Here is a 20685-nt window from a genome sequence, read left to right on the forward strand (position 1 = left end):
CCACATATTGCAGGCAATTATTTGAGGCTACTGATGTTTTGAGACAGTTTACTGCAAGAAAGATAACACTGGAGTAGGTTGCCTTGACGACACTATGTAGCTGCACCAGAAATCAAACAAAAATGCAGGAGGTCCTTCTATGTTGAGGACTGCAAAATATTTATCAAATTGGGTGAAAAGGGAACTAGTCCCACAGCAAGTCCTATGCAGTGTTTGATATCACTTATCAGCATTATTAGAAAACTGATGACAAAGCCAGGTGGTTCATACCTCACACCACAGGGCAGTAAGAATTGAAAGCAAGCAGTATGGTAATGACTGCTCAAAAGTTTGGGCTTTTTTCCTCTCAGACTCTTCTGGTCACGCCTGGATCTGAGAGTTTGCTCTGGCAGAAGTAGTTTCTAATGGTGAGTACTTTTGATTTCATAGAGGTGTATCAAAGAAAATTCTCTGCAGGTTCTATGACTTTTGGCAGTGATCACCACACTCTTAAAAAAGAAATGTAAATATGAATTACCAAGCTACCATTGAGTCAAAAGTAAAAAACACCTTTAACATATTTGGCCATCACTGAATGTTTCAGGCATGTTATGACTTTTTTTTTTTATATCAGCATATAAGTAAATACAGAATACAAGAGGGGTAAGATATATAGGGTTAGAAGATGTATGCACATACTCAAAACAAGTAAGATCAATTTTTTTTCATTATCAGCATTTGCTTAACTTCTGTTAAATAGAAACGTATCACTCTGTACTAGAAGAACATTCCCAGTCCTCTATTTTTTAAAAGGCAGTAATTCAGATGCCCTTTCTATCAGAAAGAAAATTAACCTTAACTGGTACCTAATGCTTCTGTAAACAAAAAAAATTACTTGTTCTTCTTTAGTGACCAAGAGCAACCACATGGTAACAATGTGCAATATTGTTTATGACTTACATAAATAAGACTTTATTTGTAAATCATTTCAAAAGTAGAATTGGGAGAAAATAGACATCTCTGACAGCACACAATAGTCTGTTGGGATGATGTATCAAAGCAAGACATCTCATCAGATCCTAGATGTCTTAAATAGATATCAAACTTTAAATATGAAAAGTATTTTGTAGCATAGCAAGACACTGTTGAGAATCTCCATTTAAAGACATTTTTGTGTTTAAAGCTCCTTTTAATTTGACAGTTTAATCCATTCCATACTCGCTGTATTTTCATTCAATTCCCATTTCTACTAGTCTTCAAATACCACATTCAAGAGATATGAAATGCAGGTGTTAATATCTAGGATTGCATCATTTTTAAAGAAGAAAAGTTTTCTCAGGTTTAAGCTATTACCTGAGAGAGCTCAACAAGGAACTCACACAAGCTCCTTACCACTTTCTAATTTCTACTTGATAAAGTCACCTTTTAAATTCTGCATCATGGACTGCAGACGCTGGGAGGCAAAGCTACAAATGCAATTGTATTATTTGTAATGACCAACAAATGTAACAGAGACCATGAGAAATAAACCAAAAACACTAAGCATTGCTTAATATTTAATCTCTATATTTATCTTGAGCTGAGTAATTAGACCTGTCCAAATATATGAAACATTTGCAATGTCTGTTGATCAATGCTTAAAAGGATTACCTCGATGCAAAGACTCAGTAAAATGATTAAACCTAATTTTACTTGATGCCTGGTGCTTTCAGGGATTCTCTAATTAAATAACTGTTGTCACAAACTTATTGATTTAATAGTGATTATCTTAATTTATGTTAACTTACTATGTTCTACATTGTCACTTATCATGCTATTAGCATGAATATTCCAAAATGATTGTGCTATAAAACCTTAGACTTTGACAAAAAATCTGCTATGAAACATTATGGGTGTGTGAACGGCTGAGACATAAATAAATATGGTAATTCATTATTGAATTAAATAGTTTGTTTTATATTTAAATCATGCTTTTGTGATTCTGAAAAATGCAAAACTACAGATTCCTGTAATTAAGTTTGGTAGTCTGTATTTTTTTTCCCTTCAGGAGACCGGCAGTAGGAATTTTACAAAGACATTATGATAAAATTCATAATGGAACAACGCACAGTCAGGGACCAAACTTCAGAATCTCTTATACTGAGTGATGACAAAGATTAAAAATCAAAAAATCAGAACTGGTTAAGAGACATGACCCTTCCACTTGTAGAAAGTCACTTCAAAGCCAGGTCCAAGGGAAACTGCATCACCTGGAGCTGGACAGAAACTTTCATGTTAGGGGAAATGATTTCCTTTGTTTTTTTAATAAATTCGTTTCTTATGAAATTGAATAGGCACTCCTTTCTTGTAACAAAATATGTGGTCTTCTCGTTAGGCAGCATGGAAAAGAAACCTGTTTTCAGAATTCCTCAAAGCTATTAGCAAAATTAATGACTTTTTTTGGGTCAATTTTGCTGTTCCAGCTGGCATCCAACAAAGTTGACAAGAATTACATTGTTTTCAGCTATAGCTGCTCATTATGTCTCTGCCATCATGCCAAGAGAATTCCAGAAGTCTGGAAAATTTTATTCACTGCTGACAGGCCAGACTTAATGCTGGGGACTGAAAGCTCTTGAGGTCTACTACAGAACCAAGCTTTAGCAAAACCCAAAGCTTTTAAGGTCTGGAAATTTCAGAGTCAGAAGTGTTTTCCAGATCCTTCATCAAGGGGACAGGATTGTGGAGAGCTTCAGTGTTAGGAGCTGTCTCTCCCATCATACTTTGGTCTCTGATAACCACCCTTTGTGCCAGTCTTTTGAAAACATGGACTCCCAGGGAATGCCCCAAAACTGAGATTTTGGGCTTCATAAAAGCTGCCAAGAAATTCGACAGTTTCATTAGGACTTTCCACTTCTGCAGAATATAAAACTTTTGACAAAAAAATCCCAAAAACCAAAAAAACAAACAACCCCCCAAAACATCAACCAAACAAACAACAACAAAAAACCAAACCAAACAAAAAAACACAAACAAAACAAAACCCACAAAAACCAAAACAGTTGCAGTGATTTTTATAAAGGATATTTGGATGGAAATTTACCAGTCAGCTCTACTCATATGGCAGGTCTCATGATCACTCTTTCCTCCCTTACCTTGGCTTTGCTACAGCTGTCAAAATACTTGGTTTGCAAAAGAGCTTCTCATAAACTGGTGTTTCATAACTTTGTGAACAATGGTGATGATAGTGCTCACACTTAGTAAGGATCACATTTTTAATTAAATGTAACACTTGAAGAGTGTCACAGTTGAATGCTATAAATGCCAAAGGACAACTAATTTTAACTTTGAAATCTTTGGTTCGTGAAATGCGTGTGACTTACAAGAAGGGATTTGCAGTTAGATGCTGGGTCCATTCTACACAAACAAATATTTGTTAGCATTGCATTTGAAGGGAGGAATATTGCCAGCATAGATTGCCAGGCAGATAAACTACTTTTGATTAGTGCTTTGAGCAGAAACAAAAACATCTTGCCTGAAAGAAGAGGTGAATCTTTTCTACGTCAGAAATCTAAACCATACCTGAGAACCAATGATAAGCTGAATAAGGTAGCAATCATTCAATTAAGAAATTACAGACTTGTAGGAATTATATTACCACTCTAAAAGTGGGAGGAGATATGGCACTGACCACACACAGAGTTGAAAGTGCCTACTTCTGATACCAAGTTTTGCACATTTTTCATTCCTTATCTTTTTGGTTGCTATAAATTTTGTTTCCCTTTTATAAAAGATGCTATATTATCTAACAATTCCACGAAAAGGCTTTTGTTAAAAATACTGGTATCTCTTGAGAAAAGTAACTGTTGTGAGAGTACTTGTTCGATGTTAGATATTAAAGCAATTTGGTTTGAAAATAGAAACATACAAACTGAAAAAATCCCCCAAAGTTATGCAACAGGTGGGGGATTTTAATACAATTATCCTGTCACATTAGTTAAAATTTATCTGCAATTACTAAAACTGAAGTCAATATAATTAAGTTTTTAGCCATCTTTTTTTTTTCTTTTTACATCTATTTCAATTTCTAGCCTACGTGGCCAGATCTACCTGGCATTTGAGAACTTTGTCTTTCCCTGCCACAGGCTTTGCTTGCCAATTTAGCCCAGTTTTTCTCTTCAGAGTGGTTTATGACCATAGACTTCTTAGAAAATTCCTCTGAATAGGAAATATGAAGGAATTCCATTGATTCTCCTTTCTCTGAACTACTGCTACCTATGTAAGGCCATGAAAAACAAAATGTCTTTTGCCATTGAAACGCTACTATATAGGCATATGCTAGTGACAAGCAATAGTTTCTATGTCTTTCATGTAGGAATTTATTTTAAATCAAAACTTGCCCAGTTCCCAATTGTCTCAAGCTTCAAAGATTCAACAAAGCTCCAGAAGGATGAGAGCATTTTAAAATAAAAATTCAAAGAAAATTCCACTCCAAAGAAAATAGAACTCACATATGTTTAATAAACTCTTCACCTTCCCTATACTGACAAACTTGGAGCATTGTATTGATTTATCTTAGAAAACAGATGAGTGCAGATAACATACATTTGACATTCAGGATGCAAAGTCACCCTGTCTTTTAAATTCCATTAACTAATTATAAAGTAGAAGTGATTAATTTGCCCATGAGTGTCACAGCTACAACAGATGCAGCTAAATTGACTGTGTTACTGCTGTCTCCACACGGGTATAACCATCATTCTCAACCAAAAGTTACGGGCTCCATGTAAAAATTGCTGGGTGAACTGGACTGTGTTACTCAGAAACAAAACATGAGAAGATTTCTTTCTGGCTTAAAAATACGCAGATGAACCCATAACAAAAAGCTGAAGATAAAAAGTCTGAACCAAAAGACTATTATTTGTGCATTTATGTTGTATGTGTGATGGCAGAGAGCCTTTAGTCAAATTCTCCGCTGCTGAAAATTAACCAACTTAAATATAAGAATAAAATCACCGTGACCGATTAATTAAAGCAAATACAAAGCCATTCCGGACAGATGTTTCTTTAACTGTGCTTGCAATTTCCACAGCCATTCTGGAGCAGTGAGACCTGAGGATAATTAAACTCCAAAACACCCTACCTTCCGGAGAGGCTTGAGCTTGGTCTCCATGATGAAGTCGTACTTGCAGAGCTCACAGCAGCGCGTGTCTGAGCTCTTAATCCACTGGTGCAGGCAGGCCTGGTGAACAAAGCGCAGGGTCCCCGTGCAGCGACACGGCGTGATGAGGGGGCTTTCATCATCCCCCTCACAGTGACAGATCCTGACAGGAAGGACAGCAAGAGCGAGTGAGGCAACCTGCCAATCAGCAACGCAAAGGCACTGCTTATTTACACTGCTCCCCCATCTTCAGGCTTGACATTCAAAAGATGCCAGGTATATGACCTTTCAGATGGAGGCCCAGGAACACACTCCCTGTTCCTTTCTGCCATTTAACAATTTCCTTTCACTTAGTTGTTTCTCTTTGAATTTTCTACGTGGTCTGAAGGTGAATCAATAGAAATAACAGTTTTTCCCTTTTATGCATGGCAAAACCTTTAAGACAAAATACCAGAGCAGAACAGTTCTTGGTCTGTAAGCAATGCCAATAAAACCCTCAAAGGCAGAGAAATCTAACCCAAGCTGAAAATATCCAGTATGTGAAGTACAAAAAGTTCCTAGGGTATCTCTCTGGAGTTACCCAGTTAACAAGTAACAGGCAAAAGAATCAGAGAGCAGTTTTGAGTACTCTGGAGTCATGCGTATGGCACAGTGTGTACACACATGCACACTTTTTAGGAGGCAGGTATTGAAAAGTCATGGTCATTTTTTTACTCCTCACAGTCCCTTTTAAGTAGACAGCTGCATTATCTGGGAAAACAAAAACTACTCTGTAAGCAGACCCTATGATAGAGGTTGGTCCCAGAACTGGTTTACTTTATGGTGGGATACAGAGCTTTTCATATTGTGGTTTTGCATAAAGTGATCAGTGCTCTAACATCATCACCTAAAGGGCTTCTTCTGTGACACATCCAAGTGTCCTGCTGGTTTTCCCCTCTTACAAACAATCTCCTGATCACATCAGGAAAACATTCACCCATCAAAAACAATGTCAGATTTATTGTCAAGCATCTCATTGAATGCAGGGAAAGCTCTACAGAGAGCAGAAGGCTTAACCAAACACCTGAAGTTAAGGAGGTTCACCTCAATGAAGAGTAATTCCCCCCCACCCCAAAACTTAGAAAAACACAACAAAGCACCCAAGGTCTAATGAGTGTCTGAAGTGTCAAACTGGCATGCAAGAGGGGAAAAAAAAAAAACCCCAACAAAAAAAACAAAACAAAAACAAACAAAAAAACCACAAAAAGAACCAAACAACAAAAAAAAATCCACCCTGAAGCCTAAGAAATACTATTTCAAAATAAAGAAGTAGCAATAATAGCACAGATTCTGTTGTCTTGGCCTTAGAAACTTGGGAGTAGCACCCACAGTGCAGATGCAGAAGTGTCTGAACATATCTGAGGAGTAACATCCTTTTACAGAGAAAATTGTGACCACACCACAGGGTAGGAAAAGGGGTAGGAGAGCTTCAGGATGAGGTTGTCATCCTACTGGGAAGATGGGTGACCTTTCTAGAGCAGGAGCTTCTGATGTATGTCAGGAGGCTACCTGACAAAGACATCCCAGGAAAGACTGGCTACTGTACAGCTCTGAGGCAGCCAAGTCTATAAGCAGGTGAGGAGGAAATTCAAATGTCTAAGTGAAAGATCTACAGATCAGAACTGGCAGCTCCACTATTCTCCCACAGTGTAGCTCAGAGCCATGAGAAAATCAATCTACGATAATGGGAAAGCAGAACAAAGCTGCTTTGCTGGACATACAGAAATAAAGAGACCAAAAAAATCCAACAGATAAATGAAGCTCTGAATACCTGGTCCACAAAAGCCAGGTTTCAATTTCTGCAGCGGTGCTTGTACAGGATTTCATGCCCCACAGCAGTGAAGAGGAGAACAAATTACCCACAACTTCCTTCTTGCACATGTTCATTTTTTGAGACAGATTTTACAGGAACTCAATTTACAGTCTTGTCTTTACTAATCCAGCTGAGTTAGGTGCATCAGTAGCTTAGCTCTTAGATGGGAATTGCCTATGTGGTGATTTCTTACTGAGCCTCTAGCTTAAACAGAACTATATTTTCAAAACACGGAATAGTTATTTTTTTCACAAATGTATTCCCAACTGAGAGTTACATAAAAAACATAATTTTCTTTTTAAATTAAAGCTATTCCCCAAAGTAAGACCAGCATTCTTTGTTCATTTAAATTCAAGCCATAAATAATTTATTTTACTGCCTTAGCATTTAGACTATTTAGAAATTAGACAACTAAACTATGTACCCAATAGCCTTTTTTCTACTACTACCAAGACTGTTTAAAATTATTTTCAGAGCTAAAATACAAGCCTAAAATTCCACTGGGTTTTTCAAATAAAGTGACACTGCTAATTTGAAATGAATCGAAATAATCCTTAGTAGAAATACTTCTACAGAAGAACTTTATATGCATTATACATTCTATTTGGGCTTTCCTTGTAGACAGGACACAAACCAATTGTATAAATCACAGGGTGACACTAAGAACTTACAGTATGTATAAGCATGAACTAAATATTCTAATGGCTTCTTCTAGCTTTCTAACCATGAAATATGTAATGAGAATTAAAACAAACTTTAGTAGGAATTGAAGTCCAGAGAAAATGACCAAAGGCATAGCTTTCACTATTTTGAATGCTCTTTGGTCTCTTTGGTACAATTTAACTCTTTGTTATTTGCTTAACTGTAAGAAATTAGCTTAAAAGATGACTGAGTACCTAAACTCACAGTGACAGTCTAAAGATTTGTTGGTGCCCAGCACCTGTGGTGACAGACTGTTGGCTAAGTGCTTAAACATCTTTTAAAGACTTGGAGCAGATAACTTGCTCTGTCTTCCTCAGCCATTAGAATTGAACCACAATTTTGTGTGTCTTTGCTCTTTGATGAGTTCATCTATAATGTACATCATTATTATCAACAAATTGTAGAAGGTATATTTTAATCATGGTTTTGAGAAGCTTGTTGTGCAAACAGAATGGAGGTAGGGATACAAAGCACAGACATACCTGAACCAAGCCTGGAGGTGGAGAACTTTCATTCTAGCTTCCTGCTGTCAAATGACCACAAGTGTTTGAAACTTTCATGCATCAGATTGATTATTTAGCTGGCTGAACTTGTTCTGAGAGTAAAATTTGTCTGCATACTTTAGAAATTAACTGAATGGGAACAAAATGGGAATGGGAACTGAATGGGAACAAAAACACTCTCTACGATAAAGAAAAAAATACATAATTTGCTAAATCTATACTGATTTATTTACAAGTTGTAGTACAGCACAGATCATTGTTAATAGATGCAGTTTTAGCTGCTCAGACACACCTACAGAATTTGCATACTCAGCTTTTCTCAAACTTTTAGTCCTTTAGTAGATAAACGACTTTCATTATAGAGAAACACCTTTGACTATTTTTTTTTTTTTTTTGGACAACTTAGTGCTTTAAGGATTCCTGTCTGTGAACAGGACCTTTCTTTTCCAGAGGAAACAACGAGCACAAGAGTCCAAAGGAGCTTTTGCTCTGTGAATCATGTATACACCGGACAACACAAGATATATGAGCCATTAGATGACCTTCTCATTCAGATACACAAAATTTTGTGTCTGTATATGCATATACCTACAAACATATCCCTACACACCGAGATCACAGAATATCTATATTTCTTTAAATAAAAGTCACTGTGAAATTTTATGAAATGATACTCCAGCAGTGCTGTCATCCTTATGTGTAAGTTTTTGTTTTATAAGCCAGTATTTTAATTACCCAGCACAAATTTTTCTAGAACAGTATTGTTCCTACATTTATGTAGATGTACCAAACACAGAAATTAATGCTAACATTGTGCGTACATGAGATGAAAAACAAAACCACAAGAATTATTTGAAGGATGTTCTTAAACAGCAGGTTCATATATATAATGCAATAAATTAAGAAAAATATTTTTCAGGGAAAAAATATGTAATGTTAAAACTGAAAACATCAGTATTTGTGAAAGATCTTAATAATTCATATAAAAACTGTTGCAGAACTCTCATATGTTCCTTACAAAACATATTGCCACCACACATATATAAACAAAAGGAACTTCTTATCAGATCAAAATAATGAAAGGCAGCTAAAGAAAGCACTCAGAAGTGAGGCATCTTCAGAATTTAATGTCATACTATCTTAAATTCCATGACTATTAATTGCTTTCTCATGTTTTCCATGATCCTGTTCACTGCAAAAGATAAAAGGCAGAAAGGGAAGAATGAAACCAGTCCACAACTTGCAGGCATTCCTAAGGTCATTGGATTTTGGCTGATTCTCAAAAAAACACCAAGAGTTATCTTGGATGACTGACATTCACTTGTCATAAAATTAAGACTTTTTTTCTTCCATACAGACAAACATTTCCATTTTCCATACAGACAAACATAATCTCAGTTTAAACGGTCTAAAATCAGTATGGAACAAGGAGATCACTTGGAAAGCTTTCAGGTTTTCACAACAGATTCTGGCAAAATCATGTAAATTAAAATTGCTATCTAGATGGTTAGCATCTAAGCTGCTTATTGCAAGAGATACAGGCAGATTCCAACAGATTTGTAGCTCTTTCTTCACATGCAGCTAACAGTTTTACTCTTATTAAAGAGAATAGCTGCTAATCTCCAACCTCACTGGAAACCCAGCAGTTGCCCTAACCTGTCTTTCACTAATCCACCTGACTCTTTGGAAATTAAGAAAATGGGCTGATCCCTGTGCCTCTGTAGTGAAGTGGAAAACACACTTATTCTGCAGGAGTCCTGTGAGATTTAGTGCTCCACTCCTACCCTGCCAGCAAGCACTCCTCTGGGACAGCATCTGCCCAGCTGATTCCCAAGCATGTCTGGATCTCTGCCAAAGGACAGTGATAAAGAATAAGAATCAATCAGCATGTCCCTGCTTCTGCTGCAAACCAGATTAAGAATCCTGTCACTAGGAGCAGCGCTGGTGGAAAAGCGTTTGCAGTAACTCTGCATCACCAGAACTCTTTCTGTGGATCCCACATTTACAACTGGCCCCCTACCTCAGTACCTGGTAAAACTCTTAAGGATTTTTGGCCACTACACATAGACCAAGGGTTTAGCTACAGAAGCTTTTATAGACTTCCTTGAAAACACACCAGGTCAAATTTTACCCTCATTAACAAACATAAAATATAGGGGAATGCCTCTGAGGCTTTAAAAAATATAAATTTATATGGGGGCATGGGCATGCTGATAGTGATGTACAATAATGTTTAAGGGCTATAAATGATGTAATTATGTAAAACCTGTATTGTTCCTTAATTTTCTGGCTGCTGTACAGCTTTGTCCATGCAATCAAACACTACAGTGAAATTGTAACAAATCTACTGAAGAAAAACCAGCTAGTGCTAAACCTGGGGTATCTACACCAGACCCATCTTGGTGGGTGTTTCTCTGATTTGAAACTGATTTTAGACTGGACCAGGAATACACTCAAAGGGAATACAGTTGAAGAACCCTGAGACAAACTCTCAGTGTGGTCTAAAACCATGGCAAAAGTAACGCTGATCAGGTGTGCTTCAAAAGCAGGCTCCTTATCTGCACTAAAGCACTAACGGAGGCCCCTTCACTCGCCAAATGAGGAGGAGCTAGAGCCTTTTGACTGTGGCATGTTTACACCAACTGTGATGCAACTGATAGGCACCCTGAACTAAATTAACACAGATGCCTAATAACCACACGGTCATTTTCTTGAAGATGGAAGAATACCAGAGAACAAGAGAAATACTTTTGAACTTTTAACAGATTTCCTTAGTAAAAGAGGGAAATACTTTCTCCATATAAATATGCTCAAGGAAGACATTGCCTATTCTAGAAATATTTTGTTTTGGGGAGAAATTATTGAAGAGGCAGTTAAATCCTGCCCTTCACTGGAAAGCACATAAGAACTCATAATGGTTATGTAAAGAAAAATTTTGCTCTGTTTGGTGAGTACATTTCATCACTGAATCTCACTGTTGCTTAGTTGGGAAGAAACAGCAGAGCTGAAAAATGTTGGAGCCAGTGAATCCCTGGATTTGATTTTTCGCTGTGAGGATTATTAGCTGCCAGCATAAAATGCCATGAGCTCCTAGGTTATCTTAATTGGACCAAAAGGATCCAGTTCCCCAGAACTGCAAAAGGATGCACAAAATTGCTGTTGCTACTGGTGGATTTTTTTTCTTAGGAAAACTATTCTGTCCAAAAAAGGTAATTTTGCCAATTTAAAAAGCTCCTTTGCCGATGTATAAAGTGCTCACAGTACTTTTAAATGGTTAGAACCTAAAATTAAACAACTTTATGAACAACTCACAGCAAGTAATTGTCATTCAGAAAAAGAATCCACAAAAATATTAAGCTCTGCTCATACACAGTTTAACACTTGGAAAAAAAAAAGGTTAAAGTCACTGAATCTGTTCACCCTGCAATAGAGTCCAGAGTGCCATGTTTCTCTTGCTTTCATTTTACAGGCTTTTCTTTTTTTTAATCTCATTTTCATCCTTTCCACTTTTAAATCACAAAGTGATCTAAATGACAAATTGGTACTCCTCTCCATTTAAACATGGTGTGAATGAGACACATAAATTCTCCACACCAAATGCAATCCATTTGTATATCTCTTCCCTGTCACTCCTGCCCTTCCATTATGCTTTACAGTCAGCTGCCTTTACCTGACTAGAGGAAAAACCATTTTTAAAATGTTGCAGCACACTAGTGGAATTTCATAAGGACCTAGTTCATAAAGCTTTCCCTTCATTTCTGCAAAAGTGATAAGAATTTTTAAGAGCCCCAACAGCAAACAACATTAGTGAAAGCACATAAATATTTTATTTTGTCGACATTTCTTGTCTTCCTATTAATCTTCCTTTATAGGTGATAAATAGGATATCTAAAGAGTTACAAGTAATTGCTGCCTCAGATGCACTGTTAGTGCAAGATACATGTCTGACAAGATTTACTGCACTGACCAAGTTCAAAGAACTAGGGACTGCATCTCAAAACAGGATATAGATTTCCTCCCACCCACCTAGTGAAAGTCAAAGCTTTAAGGAACTAAACTCTATACACAAAATATGCAAGCTTTAAGTATTCAATAACGGGACCCTTAAAACCAAGGATAACTTGCTACAGGACGTTGTGGCATTTCACTTATTTCCATTAAAAATAATAATAAGTTCTGAGAGAAACAAGCAGAAACCAGGACTCAGTTCTCCCCTAGATAAGTGAGCCTAATCAAAACAAAGACATGCTTGCCTTACTTTGGCTCTCCTTGCATCCTTGTGAATCATGGAGAGCTTCCAAAAGAGACTGCATAACCAGATGGTTGAAGAGGTGACAGATGGGGATTTGAACCATCAGGCAGATAATAGAATTAACCAGAATTTCATACTGCTTCAAAGACTGATGAACCACCAGACCAGCAAGCAGAGAAGGAGATTCCTCAAAAAGCAGGAGACTCCTACCAAAAAGTCACTTTGCAAAAAAATAAAGTTCTGAACAGGAAAATTAGCAGCAGTCACAGCTCTTTCAAGGAAGGGGTGAGGAGTCAACATGCAGGAGAAGATTCAGAGAGTTAACTCCTAACATGTCATCCTGAGATCACAAGGTACACACTAACACTCCAGGGAAAAACAGGTGAAAAACCCTCCAGCTAAGCACCACAGTCTGGAAGTCAAGCATCTTCCATTTTATGGTGATTTTAGAAAGCTCTGGACGGTATTTCAAGTCTTCGCTACAGTTTCTTTACTGGTCCAACATCAAGGTTTTGGCACAAGTATTTAGAATGAATGTTAAAATTCACTGGTAGAATTTGAACGTATATATCTATCTTCTGTTCAACTTTCTGGGTTTTTCTTCCTCAAGGACTTGTTTCCTACCAAGCACCTTTCTGTTCTGCTAATTTCATGAGCACTCTTCTGCCTGAATATTTCAGAATGTAAGAAATTTCATGAAAGATGTATTTTTTGAAGGTCCTTCTAAATAATATTAAGAAAAAAACCCTGCTGAAGCACTTGACTTCACACAGAGAAATAACATAATCATATTGCCTCTTGTTATATGCAGTATACACTATTTCTTTCCATCTATAATTGTGCTAACACACAGAAATGCCAATATTAGTATTTTCCTAAGTTTAAAATGGCCTTTAATTAGCACACTAGATTTTGAAAACTGTTTTTTTAAAAATTATGCTTGAAATCTAGTCTGCAGATCTCATGAATCAACTTCATGATCTCCTTTACTTCTTCCCTTCCCTGCCTTTCTCATATGCCCTACTGTTATACCCTGCTCCTCAAATGAGGGCCTGCCATTACCTGACTGCAGAAAGAATCATTCAGAGTTCAACAAAATCAAAATTTGATTTCCAAAAAGCATTTTTTTTCAAAGTGAGAAACTCCGGTTTATTTAAGTGCACATGCTTTTGGTGCAATGACTCAATCAGCACTACAAAAAGATTTTACACCAAAAGCCTAACTAGTTAAACAGAAAATATCTTTCAATAATAAAATAATAAAATTCAATTCAATAATTCAATAATAAAAATACCACAAGATATATTCGGAATCAATACACAAAGTACTTATGATCCACTAGTGGTAATATCAACTACCCAATTTTCTTTTCTTAGTGATTCCATGTGAAAATCTATGAGATTCACTTCTCACAATCCATTCACTTTGTCATGTCCAATACACAGATGCTCCCTTCAGGGAGATTATCCACATGCACACCAAAGAAAGCTATTTCTGAGGCTGTGCCTCAAGCCATGGCGAATTCCAGGATAAAGTATATATGAAAAAAAATCTCAGGCACAGGGCAACTTAGGAAAAGGGGGATTGAACTGTATGATTTAGAAAGCCTATCCTGTGAACCTTTAAAAAAAAAAAAAATAGATTAGGTGCCAAAACAACTCAGCGGGGCCAGAACTTACATTGTATCTCAGAAAAAGAAATCTTGCCTCCTAATGGACTCCAGGAGAAAGTAGTTGTTCAGGGTAGAGACTGTAAAGGTCAGAATTGATGCCATGACATTTTTTCAGCATTTTGGAAAGAATCAGTGACACCAGAAGGGCAAATAATTCACTGGAGTGACCAAGAGGCTCCCCTTAGACTAGGTGAAGAACATCCTGCACAATGGCAATGTACTTTTGAGTACGGAATTGAGTGTGCCCTGTCACATTCCTGCTCATGCTGCTAAATGCAGAGTAAAGAAACTGTCAGCAATCCATGAGGAAATGAAGGAAAAAGGTTGCCTGCCCAGAAACTTAAAGATGTCACCATGAGATGTTCATGATCCCTGTTCCTCTGCTATTTCCACACAATACACACACTTAGGTGAGGGCCACTCCTCTCAGCCAGTGCTGTCATATCAACTAAGAGACACGAATAGCTAGGATGAAAAGCTTGAAGAAACATCCCAGGAAACAAAATTTCTACATCACAACCAGCTATGCTAACCCAGTCTTAGCATAAACATGATGAAACTGCCCTCCTTTTTCTATTTCTCATGCACAAAAATGGCGCATATGTACACAACTACACTGAGATGCAATTCTTTGTTTGGTTTTTGTTTCAGATTGGAGGTTGTGAATTTAAAAGAAAACATACCACATACAGATCACAAATCAATGAAGTGCATGGACCCGTCCCGAGAAATAGAAACTACAGTCTGTTCTGAACTGGTAGTAAAAACATGTCTTTCCTTTTCTTCAGCTGTCTGCAAACTGATTAAGTAAGACAACTTATCAGCTATGAAAAATTAATGTGCTTAATGATTTTGCTGCTTTTCCTAAATGTATTACGGTTACTATGATATATCTGATAATGACAACAACAAAAAGTAGTATTGTCCCCAAGATGTAGAAAAATGTGTTTATGACTGGCTTAAGAAATTTTGCAAAACAGGTCTCATTACCAGCCATATTAAGTTTAATGCTGGTTGTTCAAAGAACACCTCCACTGATACTGAGCCTAAGGGCACACACAACCTATCAAAATTTTTCAACTTTCCTCAACTAAATAAGAGCCTGGCTGAAAAGTATGCATGCACATCCAAAAGGTCCATCCTTGAACCAAGCTCCAAGTCTTGCAAAAAGTGCCTGACAAATTATAATAAAATTAAGTGGGTTGAGAAGACAAATAAAAGACTGGGATTCATTTCTTATCTGATAGCAAATTCTAAGTTTGGTGACTTGGGCAACAGTGAAGACTAATCTACATAACGCATTTACAGAACTTTATTTTATATTTATATATATATATATAGTGTATGTATATATATATCTATATATAGTGTGTGTGTGTATATATAGATATAGATATACAGGTATATAGATATATATATACAGATATATAGATATATAGATATAGATACAGTGTGTATTTATATATCGTGTATATACTATATATATACTATATACTAGTGTATGTACTACACTGGATCCTCAATACATGCAGGCTGGGTAGTTCAGAAATATAAGACAGCTCGGAAGCTGCGGTAGTTATCTGTGCACAGTTCTGCATCATGCCCTGTAGACACATTTCAATAATATGGTTTATTTACCACTGCTGCTGTTTCTTTGCATTTCTATATGGCAGAGAGAACTCAAGCCTGGTCCTAATACATAGGCTCATGCACAAACACAGATGGACTTTGAAGAACCTTAAATTACTAAGACAGACTACTGTCAGACAGCGGAAATGTGCATTTTTGCTTGTAAGTATAAAAAGGAGTGCATAGCCCTAGCTGTATTAGTTAATGGCTTATATCTTCTGCTGCAAAAAACCCACAAAATACTTGCATATTACCTTTTTTCTTTTTAGAAATAAGATCTTTCCAGTGTTTCACTAGGTTAAAGCATTCTGTGAAACTGCATGATGTGGCATCATGAACTTCCTCATCCTCTGTTTAGATTTCCACACAAATTCTTCCCAGCAAAGAAAAGTGAGAAGTTTTGGGTTACCATAGGAAGAAACTAAGCTTGATTTACACTTTGTAGATGAGAGCCAATGCTGGCTCACAAGTTTGGTGAGGGAGAAAAAAGGAAATACTTGTTTCAGTTCTGTTAGACTTACAGGATGGTGCATTCTCATTTACCACTGAACTAAGTAACGCAAGTGTTCCCAGCTGTGCACTCCAAATTTGGATGTTAGCCCAGAAGTGGCTAGCTTGATCTCATTTCCAGGGTAAAATGCTCACCTTCTGCTTGCACGCTTCACACCAAGGGCATCAGATTGTCAGAGGCCTGACCTTCTGAACTAAAGAGATCTCTTGATGTTGCTTTTTCTTTCCCAAAGCTTATTTTACTGTTGATTCTGCCCAATAACCCTTTTGTATCGTTCCAATCCTTGTGAGGGGTGACTGAACTAACAGCCCATACACATTCACAGTGTGGAGGTGTTTGGCAGTGCAGAATCACAGACAAATTATGCCCCACCAGAGACGAGGTTCTCCAGGCACCATCCACTGGATTCCTGAGGTAATGGCAACTCTAAGGGACACTGAATCAAGACCATAAATTTATTTCATGTAAGTCATTGAAAAATTACACAGAGAGACCAAAGCTGGACTTGAACTGATCACTTAAGGAGGAAAAGCTCTGTATCCCATTGTATTGAGCTATCTGGCACTCTGCTTCGTTCTCTGCCTCTGGCTGGAGATTTAAAAAACCACAATACTCTGCCAGAGGACAGACAGAGCGGGTCCATCTTCATGGAGAAAAGACAAACATTTGGCTCCTTTGTAGGATTACTCTTTCTAAATAATCTCTTCAAATTTAGATATGCTAATTTCTCTGTAGCAAAGGTTCTTGTGTTATTTCCTGTGGCCTGCCTAGCAGTTTACTACTGAGAAATAGCGACAGAAAGCAGTCACGGGAAAGGCACTCAGACCGTGGCAGGGAGAAACTCCTCTTAAGAATGCTAAATCCTTCTTATTAAGGACTAACCTGCATACTTCTAAATCATCAGACCAGTCATCATACAACACTGGAGGCTTCTGAACAGCATGAGGCACAGTGGGCCCTGCTCCAGCAGGTGCTCCATGGTCTGGGACTGCCAGAGCATCGCTGCCAGAGCCTGCCTCTGCAAAGGAGTCCTTCGTGTGTCTAAGGAAAGCTGCAGGCTGCCGATCTCTCTGGTAGCTTTTCCCTTTGCTTTTCCCACATTTTCTTGAGGAAATCCTTGCTTCCTGAGATGATGCTGAAGACTGTGACTCCTTAAGCTTTGGAATCCTTCGGCGGTGATTTAAAGTAGGATTCTCAGGGTCAGACACTTCTTGTTTCTCTTTTCCCACTGTCCCCAAGGTGACAAGTTCAACAGCATTATTGTTTGAGGACCCATCCTGGTTACTGCATGATCTATTGTTTCTTCTCCCTCTCCTGGCCATCCTGGCCTTTTCTCTTGCTCTCCTCCTAGCCTGAGCCCACTGACTCTCATCTGAAGATGATGATGAATCAGATGTGTTCCAGCTGGATCTCGGAGGCTCGGGATGCAATTTACAGTTTCTCCCCTTTCCTTGCTTTTCTGTGTGCTCACCATTGTCTCCAGTCTCTCTTTTCCTCCTAAACCTTCGTTTTATGTGTTTCTTACCACCAGGCTCCCTATTAGAAGGGGCCAGCACCATGACAGGGGTTGCATGTTCAAGCTCATCTTCTGACAAATCATGCAAGGCAGTAGATCTAGACAAAGCAGTAAGCAAAGGAAAGGGATGGAAATGGTAAGGGTGGGAGGAAAGAGAAATCACACGCACACAAAAAAAAAGAATGAGAATGAGAACATGAATTTTAATAGAAAAACATGAGTCTAAAAAGCAAAAACAAAACAAAAACAGAGATCAAAAGAAAACTAAAGTCTATGTCAATTATGAATAAAGTTAAGCAGAAGCAAGAGCTACACAATATTTAAAAGAAACAACTTACACGTATCAGCCAGATGAGAGAGTATTTTTCTCAGCACGTACCTACAAATGTCCTGAGTGGAGGGGCAGACAGACAACCGAGATTGACTCCTGGGAGCTGTTCCTGTTGTAGGACTGCTTGCCTGTTGAAATAAGTTAGACAGTTTGGAATCTTTGTCCATGAAATACATTGCAGATATTTTACTGCTTTGCCACATGATCACAAAATTAAAACAACTGTTTCTGTTGTTCATAGCGCACGGTTGAACACATAGAAGCTCGCAAAATACAGGAAGCTTGAACAAAAGTGAAACCTATTTGTGGAACTAAATACGACTGAAGTGTTTGAGCTCTCATTCGCCCATGACTACTTTTTGTCACTGTTTGAGGAAGCAGCTTTCAGCATTTGAATTTTCATTTGGCTGTACTGTAAATGTCTGAAGGGAAAAAGTACTGGTTTTCTTTTCATGCAGTCAAACAACCACGATGATTCCCTTCCAAATCATGTGAAGTGCATTTGCGATACATTGAGTGGTGAAGAACCCAAAGCTAACTTTGGTTGAGTGAACTGATGAAACAGCAGGAAGATTAGAGTGTGTTTTAAAAGGTTTTCAAGGCAATCAGATCTTCTAGAAGTGCTGAAATTGTTAAACTGAGATGAGCCTGAAAAATCCAAAGTGCAGGCTGCATCTCTACAGAGCTGATCGCATTCTCAAACAGCAGAAGAGATATAAAGCATGTTTAGTATGTGACATTTTGCTCATAAGGTTGTTGCTACAAATTGCAGATTCAGTTACCCAATACTTTCACTGAAAACATATTTTGATGGTGTTAAAAGCAAACAATTTCAATCTGCCTTGCTATCTACTGGCAGCAGAACTGTATGGAATCCAAATGTAAACCCAAGGCGTTGTGATTCTTCAGGATCCCTCACAAGACATAGTGTTGTGGGAAGTGGGCTCAATACAAATCATTCTTACGGCTATGACATTCCTGTAGCTGATTAGGGGTATTAGCTTTTTGTCTGCAAACCCATCCACCCCACTGTGATCACCACTTCCAAATGCAGACAAAATACTACAAGCCTCAGAATTCCACAAAACAGTGCACCAGATGCAAGGCAATGATGACTACTAGGCAGGAGTACAAAGTACAAATCATACAAAGATGTAAAGCCTGTTCTCCAAATCTTTTGTGCTAACAAATCAAATTCAGTCAGATAACTGAAATTATTTCTAGCTCAACTTTCACAGACATTTTTGTGGTGTTAAAAAGGTGTTTGAAAATCAGTAGTAAAAGCAAAAATAATTACAAACAGCAAGTGCGTGCCAACACTTCCACTTTTAGCTGAGGTTCTCAATATCCATTTAATTTAATGCATACATCTTTTGGAAACATCAGTTACCACTATGAATTTTTGCTTTTATAAGGGTGCCAGCTGAGACTTAAGAATAATGTTTTTGCATTAAAACAATCTTCTAACTCCCAGAATTCAAGTAACCATTTTTACCTGCTGATTAACATGGCAAAAGTACACCAAACTCACCAACAATATTACTAATTCTTTACTTCTACTGCCACAAACGAAACTCAGCGCTATAACAACTAAGCCAAAATGAGAAATTAAATTGATAAAGCAACTGATGAATTTATTGACACAATCCTTGTATTCTAAGTTTTTGCCACGTCTGGATTCACCAGTCAAAGGAGGAACATTAATGTGTCTACATGCTAGAAGAAAAGGACAAGTATTTGTGAGAGAAATTGTATTCCATACCTCCTTTTCTACAAAAGTAATATGTCAATTATATGCATTGAGACAGAGTATGAGTTTTTCTTATGTACATATTAGAAACATATGTTAGATGCATGGTTGGGTATATAACCCATCTTCCATCTCAGCCTCTGAGATTAGCATTAAGTAATTAGGTATACCTTAAGCTATTTAAAGAGGAAAGATGCAGACATCAGCACCAATAACTAATGTTATTGGGTTACATGCTGCTGTTGTGTGAAAAAACATCCTGCCAGACTAAGCCCCAGTTGAAGGACTGCTGAAAAAATCCAGCCCTAGAGTCAAGTGGGGAATCCTGAATTTATCCCTCATGATGAGCTCATTTCCCTTCTCCCCTCCCAGCTCCAGGATTGTTACCACTGCTTCTTTCAGGATCTCTGTACTACAGGGATTTGATCTGGACTCAGATGGAGGTCAGATCATCTCCATGCAATAAAAGGAATTTTTATATCACCTTGCCACAAGCAGTACCCTTTGAAGGATAAGGAGATTGACTAAGCTGGCCCAGCACCCATACAGTAGGTCTGCACAAGTTCAAGAAACTTTCAGCAGCTATTAAAGCAGGAAGCCAGCTAGACAGTTCTTAAGAGAGCTGAAATAAAGCCAAAAACAAAACAAACTCCTTGAAAAGCTTTTACACTTATGATTGGGAACTGCAGACCAGTGGAAATCTAATTATTTTAAGATAAAAATTACATTATCAGTTTGACTACTTAAATCTTGAATTTCACTTTCAACTGTCAAGAGGTCTGGACTGTTTCAGCCCTGCTCAGTCAAATTTACTTTCTAGTTCCGCTGTGCAGACATGATGCTGTTATATT

At 37.6% G+C, this 20685-nt stretch overlaps 1 protein-coding gene across 1 annotated transcript in view; it reads right to left on the minus strand.

Annotated features, from left to right (window-relative positions):
- MARCHF1 (membrane associated ring-CH-type finger 1) overlaps positions 1-20685 on the minus strand; it is a 186572-nt gene that overhangs the window by 17629 nt on the left and 148258 nt on the right. The window contains exons 5-7 of the mRNA XM_058838570.1: positions 18133-18212; positions 17120-17851; positions 5099-5279 (exon numbers count right to left, since the gene is read on the minus strand). Coding sequence (XP_058694553.1) covers positions 5099-5279; positions 17120-17851; positions 18133-18212 — 993 coding nt within the window. The remainder of the gene's footprint in view (positions 1-5098; positions 5280-17119; positions 17852-18132; positions 18213-20685) is intronic.

This window comes from Poecile atricapillus, chromosome 4 (genome assembly GCF_030490865.1).
Source record: "Poecile atricapillus isolate bPoeAtr1 chromosome 4, bPoeAtr1.hap1, whole genome shotgun sequence".
NCBI classification, from domain to species: Eukaryota; Metazoa; Chordata; class Aves; order Passeriformes; family Paridae; genus Poecile; species Poecile atricapillus.